The sequence below is a fragment of the Rhinolophus ferrumequinum genome, chromosome 4 (genome assembly GCF_004115265.2).
Source record: "Rhinolophus ferrumequinum isolate MPI-CBG mRhiFer1 chromosome 4, mRhiFer1_v1.p, whole genome shotgun sequence".
Classification (NCBI taxonomy): Eukaryota; Metazoa; Chordata; class Mammalia; order Chiroptera; family Rhinolophidae; genus Rhinolophus; species Rhinolophus ferrumequinum.
In genome coordinates this window covers 87,325,586-87,334,645 of record NC_046287.1, presented here as the reverse complement: position 1 = coordinate 87,334,645, position 9,060 = coordinate 87,325,586, and the positions used below count along the sequence as shown (strand labels likewise).

At 40.7% G+C, this 9,060-nt stretch overlaps 1 protein-coding gene across 1 annotated transcript; it reads right to left on the bottom strand.

The window, feature by feature from the left end:
* Positions 1 to 5,041: 5,041 nt before the first annotated feature.
* On the bottom strand, positions 5,042 to 7,362 carry LOC117021433 (stress-70 protein, mitochondrial-like). Its single transcript, XM_033104559.1, is given in 2 exon segments — positions 5,042 to 5,688; positions 5,690 to 7,362. Coding segments are annotated over 2 exon segments (2,028 nt in total). The 3' UTR covers positions 5,042 to 5,333.
* Between the last annotated feature and the right edge of the window lie 1,698 nt (positions 7,363 to 9,060).

The following is a 9,060-nucleotide window of genomic DNA, read 5'->3' as shown; positions in this document are numbered from 1 at the left end:
ATGGGACCATCCAAGAGCTCTGACTGGCAGAGGACGGCAGAGTGTTTCAAACTGGCAAGCTGACCTTTTCTTTCCAGCCTGTGCTTCTCCACTGGGGAACTTTTGTGAAGGCCTCTTTCATTTCAATGCATGATTCTATTGTTCCTTGCGACAGCTGGGCATCTATGTTCATTCCAATTAGAATACTTTCTCCAGAAAGTTTTGGGATTAGGTAACAATCATATCTGGGCAAAAGCGTTTGGGGAACCTTGATGCCAGGACAAATTAATCTAAAATTATTGTTTTAAAACAAGTGGCAAGCCTTGCGAGTTTATGGATTGGTCCTCAAAGCTTGTGGTCTTTGATTGCTCTTTCTTGACAAGTAAGTAATGGGGAAGAGAGAGAAAGGCCACACTGCAGGGAGGAAGAGGCATGGGGGTGTTGGGAGGTTGGGGTGTGTGTATGGGGAGGTGGGATGGGCGGTTGGGGTGTTGTTGGAGAAAGAGGATCAAGTGTAGAAGGGAGGGGCTCCCACACTTTTATATTTGAAAGCAATCTCAAAATCTTCACGTAGAGATTTTCTTTTGCTACGCATGGATATAACTGGGAAAAGCCTCAGAAAGTTGAATGTCTTAGATCTCCAAATTCATTTCTTGCAAAAGAATGCCTATTTGGGTATATGGTAAGCAACCTCTGGGTGTGTAGGAATGAGGATATTTGTCTTTATTTTCTTTGGGGCTGGAACTTGCCCTGTGGGCATGGCTGAAATTAGAGGTGGGTGGTGCAGGGTTTGTGTGGGTGTGGGAGATCTTCATGGGTGACTCGATCTCTGTCATTTCCAGAATGTTCCCATGGACTACATGTCCTTTGCTGTAAAACAGTTGCTATCAGTTGTCAGCAGTGGTATATCTATATAGGTGCAAAGTTCCACACCCTCACTTATCACCACTTCCTGGTGAACTTTTCCAGGGTACTTGCCTCGTCCCCCTCTCCTGGGTACCAAAGTTGGGGTTCAACTGAGGTTTTACTGACGTGGGATTTTTATTTATTTACTCTCTATTTGGGAATGGGGATAATGGAGGTTGTTTTTTGCTGTTTGGTTTTATAAGCGTATGTGGGTAAAGAAGAATAGTAGAAAGCAGTCCTTGGAACTTAAACAGGGTGCCCAAATTCCTACAATGTCAGGTGTGTGGTTCCATCTCTTAAGCCAAGTCTGACTGATCGAGACACAACCAAAAGATCGCTAGGAAATTTCACTGGAAGTGAGTAACTGAAGTAAACAAATGGTTGAATAATAAAACTTGAACGTCAGAACATTGAGAGACTTCTGGAATTGAAAGATATCTTAGAGGTAGTTTTGTCTGACTCACTGTCATACAGATGAGAAAATACAATGAAGATGTCCCAACAGTCACCTCCTGCTTTCTAGGTTAGGGCACATTGCAAGATAGTCTGGGAAACTGCCTTGAATCTAGGACCATTAACTCTGAGAGGTTTGCATCAGAGCCTCCATTTTGTGATCTTGCCTCAGAGACATCTTTGCTCCAAATCATCAAGGATGGTGTTCTCCTTGGGAAGGAGCTGCCCCAGGTTCCCTGCCCAGTCGATCCTTGTGACAATGTACCTTCTATTTTCTGTTGCCTTTTCTTATCCCTATGACATCTAACTTTCTATAGAGTTAAAGATTTTTATAGTCTGTTTTTTCATTAAGACTATTTTGTTATAATGATTTAAATTCCTCTTCATTTTTTTCTTTCCGATTCTTGGCCAGTATAGTATTATCTTTTTTTTTTCTCTCATTTATCTTTCAGGTTTCCTGTTTTAACTTTTACTTTTCATTATCCATTTCATGTGGTGGAGAAGATGATGATATATGATAATGATAACAAAAATGGTTAAATAGCAGTCACTATGTACTAAGTACTGTTCTAAGTATTTATATGTATATATAACACATGGTGACCTAGCGTTATCTCCGTTTCATAAATGTACATGTAGTCAAACCTTTTCTTTTGATTAAAATAGATTTTAATCCTAATTTTTATCTAGTTTTGCAACCTAAGTTTTATTTCCTTTCAAATTTATCATTCTTAAACTTTTATTGCTAAAATTCTTTCTGTTTTAAGTCCTATTTTAAGTATCTATTTTAAGTTCTATTTTAAATATCTTATTTTATATTTGACTTGCTTAATGTCTTTTAATAAATATTCTCTTTTTTGCTGCCTTAGGTTTAATGTATTTTGTATATTTTAATCAATCTTTTAAAAAATCCTTCTTTCCGTATAGGAGGTAGAGAAAAAGTTAAACAAGAGCAGAACATATTTAGACCAATCCAAAGAGCCAGCGTTATATGGGGAAAAAAGATGGAATCAAGACAGTCCCAGACTAAATCAAAGAGATCAAAGAGAATTAGCCACATGTAACTGTGAACCTTGTTTCGATATTGGTTCGAAAACAAAAAGAAGCATAGCTAGCAAAGACATTTATAGGATCATTGTGGAAATTTGAATATGGACAGGAATAATTGTTCATTTGCTTAGGTGTAATAATGGTATGAGGGTTATGTAAGAGAATATCCTTACCCACTGCCTGGAAGAGATGGATAAAGTAAATATGGCAAAATGTTACCAATTTTTGAATCTAAATGAAAGCTATGCAGATTGGTGGTGTCGATTTTACTATTCTTCAACTTTTCTGTGGGTTTGAAAATTTTCATGATGAAAGTTAGAAAATACAAACAAAAGCAAACACACAATAAAAAAAATTCTTTCTTATCTGTCTTTTAATTTTTGTTGATAACTTGAATATTATTATTTTTGTTATCTGTTTTTCTGCATTTTCATTTTAACATTTTTAGTTCTTATCTTATTTTACATGTTCACCCCCTCTTCACTGTTGGTTCTCCAGAAAACTCACACATAACTAGGGAAACACAAGTTACCTCTCTCTCCTAAATTACCCAATAGCCTAAAATAGAGAGATTGGCTGTTCCTCATCTTCCCATTGAAATACTCATGAAAACAACAATAGTAACAAAATGCAAACTGCAACGGAACGAAAACTGCAGGAGCCATTTCTGACGGCCCAGGTGGGGCAGGAAGCCAGCAGCAGAATCCTTCCCACCATTCCTGCTGCAGAGAGGGCAGCCAGGTTCAAAGCTTGCCCTTAGGTGTCCATGTGGTTTGTCAAAGGGAACACAAAGCCACAGACAGAACGTAGTGCTGTTTCCTAAAGTGTGGATTTCACTTTAAGATTAAAGGAAAGTTACTTTTATATTAAAGTAAACATGGGTATATTATGGAATAGCTTGCAAAACGGAGATTCCAAAGGAATTTCATGTTTATCGAGGATTGTGTTAAGATGTCCTGTAAGATTCCCAAGAGTATAAGTGGAAGGGTTTGTGAAGCTCCGTATTATGATTTATTATAGGTAGGTTTGGTTAAAAAAGGTCTTATAGGAAAAGAGATTTTGTGGGCTAATATTAAATAAAATATATTTACAATATATTTATTGTATATTGACATATACAATAAATATATATAATATGTGAATTAGCCCATGTAATATTGAATATGTATATTTAATATTAGCCCACAAAATCTTTCTCCCTATAAGCTCTTCTTTGACCAAAACTACTACTGTACTATATGTATACGTTATCTCTTTTTTCTTTTGATAGTCATCTGACGACCACTTGTTATAGATTGTATTGGGTATCCCCCAAATTTATATATTAAAGTACTCATCCCCAGTAATTCATCATGTATTTGGAAATAGGGGTTTTAAAGGATTAATTAAGGTAAAATGAAGCCCAGTGGGTGGGCCCTAATCCAATATCACTGGTGTCCTTATAAGAAGAGGAGATGAGGACACAGACATACGTACACAGAGGGATGGCCATGTGAAGGAATGGGAGAAGATGGTCTCCTGCAAGCCAAAGAGAGAGGCCTCAAAAGAAATTAACCCTGCTGACGCCTTAAACATGGACTTCTGGCCTCCAGAACTGTGAGGAAATAAATTTCTGTTGCGTAAGCCACCTGATCTGCAGTAACTTTGTTACGGCAGCCCTAGCAAACTCACACACTGCTGGAATGCTACTTGTCCATTGTGTTACTTTATTAATTTGTTTTCAGTTATTTTCCATTATTGTTTTCTCCATCCTTACTTAACCAATATTATTTTGACTTTTGACTTCCTGATGAGAAGTTGAAGGGATAGGGTTAGACAGCAGGTGTTGGAAAGAAATGTCTTAGGGTCCAGGCAGGTGCCTGTGAATATGTGAATCTGGGGTGTAAGATAACAGGGTGTGGTGGTTACTGTGACAACAGAAGGGTGCATTCCCCACGTAAAGGTACTCAGAATCAGATGTTTTAAAACTCTGTGCCATCCTTGTCCGGACCATCTAGTAGTTGCAATCTCTGCTCCAGGGACAACATGCACCTTAAACCATATTCCCTTGATTTATTACAAGAGGTCCACAAATCAACGTGCCACCCAAGCCTTGTCTGCAGACTTCATAATACCACTTGTATATTTACTTCCTATGAACTTGTAAACTCATTTGGTAAATTCACAATTCACTTAAGAGGAGCCTTACTTATCACATAGTTTCTCCATCATGATGCTATGTGGGGGTGTATACAGATTTTTATTTATTTTACTTTTTATTTTTTCAAGATGCTTTTCATATTTATTAAAAAAAAATCAAGGATGGATCAAAAAGAACAATCAAGGATACAGGTGCCAGACATAGGCCAGAAGGTAGCTAGAAAAGTATGCCTGAGGAAAATTAGGAAGTCTTATGACCTTGTTTTAAAAGCTGTCCCTAACATAAATAGCTAGCTTAGTTTTCCACTGATGTAGCTTCCCCTGCTCTACCTCTGAACATGGCACAGCTGGCTTGCCTTGCAAGGCCTCAGTTGAAAGATTCCATTTACACACACAGGCTGGTACCGCAGTCCTCAGCTAATTGGAAGTAGCTCCATCCCCAATATGGTCTCCTTCCTGGTTCCTGATTACCTTCCTTGATATGAGATGGTTTCACCCCTTGAAAAGATGGCTGCTTCAGCACAAAACAATGTTTTTAGAATGATCAAGAAATCATCTTCCCCCCTTTTACATGCAGCTGGAAAATGATAGGCTAGGGACAGAACATTGTGAACTTTGCACTGTTGGAATTAACACTCATTAAATGATCATTAGCTAACAGTCACTAAATTTACATATTAAGGAAATTATATATAGAATACTGCAAAAACACAGTAAAAGTCTGAAGTTTGCCCATTTCTGCTCAGGAAGTCCTTTCATTCCCAAGCATCATAATGTTGTCCTTTTGGCTCCAAAGTTGACTGCTATTACTGTTTCTCCTCCTTTTGATCTTCCTTTTGTTCCCCAGCACCAGAGCTTCCAGAGCCTTCTCGCTCAGATGCCATCTTTTTGTATGCCATTTCAAAGAGCTTCAGTGATGCTTGCTGAAGGGAAGATGCTGCCTACCTTATGTTTTCTCCAGTTTCACTATCTTTCCGAGCCAGGAGCTCCCTCATTTTGGAAATCTCTTCTTTTATCTTGTTGCACTCATCAGCAGGCAACTGGTTCTTGAACTCTTCCATCTTGCTTTCTGTGTCATGAATGATTCCTTCAGCCATATTAACTGCTTCAACTCGTTCCTTCCTTCGCCTGTCTTCCTCCGCATACGTCTCTGCATTTTTCAATATCATCTTTGCTTAACCCACCAGCAGACTGGATCACAATCTGCTGTTCACGTCCTGTACCCTTATCTTTGGCAGAAACATGTACTATCTCATTGGCATCAATGTCAAATGTAACTTCGATCTGTGGGACGCCACGAGGGGCTGGGGGAATTCCAACCAAAGTAAATTGTCCAAGAAGTTTGTTGTCTCCAGCCATCTCTCTCTCACCCTGACACACTTTAATCTCCACTTGAGTCCGACCATCAGCGGCTGTAGAAAACACCTGGTTTTTCTTTGTTGGAATAGTGGTGTTCCTGTTAATAAGTTTGGTAAACACACCTGCCAGAGTCTCAATACCCAGAGAAAGGGGAGTGACATCCAGGAGCAGCACATCGGTGATGTCACCAGCCAACACACCTCCTTGAATGGCCCCTCCAATGGCCACAGCCTCATCGGGATTGACAGCTTTACTTGGGGATCGGCCAAAGAGATCCTGCACAGTCTGCTGAACCTTGGTCATTCTAGTCATGCCACCAACAAAAATTACTTCTCCTATGTCACTCTTGCTGACTTCTGCATCTTGCATGGCTTTCTGGCATGGGGCAATGGTCCTCTTCATTAGCTCAATGACAATCCCCTCAAACTGAGCCCAGATCAGCTTCATATGCAAATGCTTGGGTCCAGAAGCATCCATCGTAAGATATGGCAAGTTGATGTCAGTCTGCACAGATGAGGAGAGTTCATACTTAGCCTTCTCAGCAACTTCCTGAACCCTCTGAAGTGCCATGTTGTCTTTGATCAAATCAACCCCTGTCTCTCTTTTGAACTCCTTCACAATATGTTGTAGCAAGGTCTGATCAAAGTCTTCCCCACCTAAGAAAGTGTCTCCATTGGTGGACTTCACCTCAAATACTCCTTTCTGAATTTCCAAGATAGAAATATTGAAAGTTCCACCACCTAAATCATATACAGCAATGACTCTGTCTTCAGATTTGTCTAGACCATAGGCCAGAGCAGCAGCTGTGGGTTCATTAATCACTTGAAGCACATTTCACCCAGCTATCTGGCCAGCATCCTTTGTGGCCTGTCTTTGAGAGTCATTGAAATAAGCTGGGACTGTGATCACAGCAATTTTTGCTGTATGCCCCAAGTAATTTTCTGCAGTCTCTTTCATCTTCATGAACACAAACGTGCCAATCTGACTTGGAGAATAGAATTTTTCATGAGCTTCAACCCAGGCATCGCCATTGGAGGCACGGACAATTTTAAAGGGAACATTTTTGAGGTCTTTCTGGACTTCATGGTTATCATATCGCCGGCCCATGAGATGCTTGGTGGCATAGAATGTGTTGTTGGGGTTGGTGACAGCCAGTCGCTTGGTTGGCATGCCAAAAAGTCACTCACCATCTGTTGTAAAGGCCACAACTGAAGGGGTGGTTCTGGCACCTTCGGCATTCTCTAGCACCTTTGCTTGTTTATCTTTCATAACTGCCACACAGGAGTTGGTAGTACCCAGATCAATACCAACAACTACTCCCTTGATTGCTTCTGATGCGTAGTCCCGCCTTGAAACAATTCTAAAAGTCTCATGAGTAAGGCCATTCCAGCCATCCTGGTGGCGGGTGACCGTGGGGCCCCGAGAGGCTGCCTCTCCCATGAGACGGGCTGCCGCGGCCCGGCTGGCGCTTATCATGGTGGTTTGGTGGTGGAAGCGCTAGGCGGCCACCAGGAGCTCGCACAACCAGGAGCTGCGCTACGCGGTGGTGTAAACTCTTCTAGATTTTTAATAAAGGACACATTTACTTTTTAAATTATAAAAGTAATACATGAGTTTTGTTTATTGTAAAAAAAAAAAAAAACCACGTTATTTTCCCCTCCTATGACTCCTCTGCTTGGAGTTCCAGTTCTAATCCTACTCCTGTGTGATCCCCTTGAACATGCTCCCTTGTTCTTCTGGGCCCCTCAAAGTCAGCTCTGTTACCTCCAGCTAAAAGGATGGAAAAGAAAGATAGGCCCCCATCACAGAATATTTGAAGTGGTTACTAACCAGGCCTGTGTATACATATCAAAATTCTCAGAGTTGTTATAGCAGCTGTTGTAACTGAAAATAATTCAGCAAACAGGATCATTTTCTGTGTAGTTTATGAGCTCGGGAGCAGTCCAGAAGTGGTGGAATTTGAGTTACCGTTAGCTTGCTCAGCCAATCTGCACATGTCACAGGCTGGTAATTTGATCTACAGTTCCCTGGAAGTGAGTTTGCACTGAGCGCAGAAAGCTCTTTTTTGCTTCCTCTTTGCCAAACATTAAATGGACTTTTATGTGTGTCTTTTTTTCCCCTTACAAAATCACGATTTGATTCAACAAAAATATTACACACCTTCTTCCTGAGGGTTTCATATCCTTTTCTTGGACTCACAGCCACACGTTTTCGGCAGCTGCCTACCCTCTGTTCACCAGAGAGCCTGAGTACCTAAAACTGGGAGAGACAGGCTTGAAGTTAGCTGGGCCTAAGAAAACAGGCAGCAGTGAGAAAAACATCTTCCCAGTGACCTTTCCTCTTGAGACTTCGGAAGTGTGTTGCCTCTCAGTGCTCTTATCATTGCTGCAAAGTTTTGATTTTTCCAATCTCCGTTGGTGGTTTTCAAGGTGAATTAGAGCAGAAGCTGAAAGAGCCTCCCATATTTAGAGAGCAGGAGGAGCTGTCCTCAGGATGGAAGCAGCCCCACCTGGCCTCTGCTGGCCACCTCCAGTGGCCAGGGCCAGGGGGTGTGTCTGATGATGGAGACAATTGGAGCCACTTCAGCAGTGGTTGCTGGCGCCATGTTGATTCCATCTGCTGATATTTAGATTGTGGTGGGTAGGGCAGCATGCCTGATGATGCCATCAATTCACCACCATGCAACAGGTAGCCTGCTTTCCAGCTACTTTGCATGATATCCAGACTTCCTGGCAGTAAGGCTTGGCGGTTCACAGAGCCTGAGGCAGCACCACTGAGCTTACTTGCTTCCATTTTTTAATGATTCCCTAACCAGTGGTTGAAATACCTTAGATAATAGTGGCCACAGTGATGTGCTATTTTGGGCTACTGAAAACCGAAATTTGTTTTTTTTTTCGCTGAAGACGTTTTATCAGTGTAGTAACTTTCATATCAGTTATACTAGAGGTCCTGTCTGTCTTACCAGCCAGTTGTACTATTAAGGAAATATTGAATATAAGTCTTCAGAGTCACTGAAGTTCTTAGAACATTTTAAATTAAAATCTAATACTTTCTTCTCTAGAAACATCCAAACTTATTTGATCCAAGTTTTGGGTTGCCTAAAGCCATTGTGGTTTAGATGATGTAAGTTTATGATTAACACAAATTGTCACAAGTATATAGACTTTTGAGTTG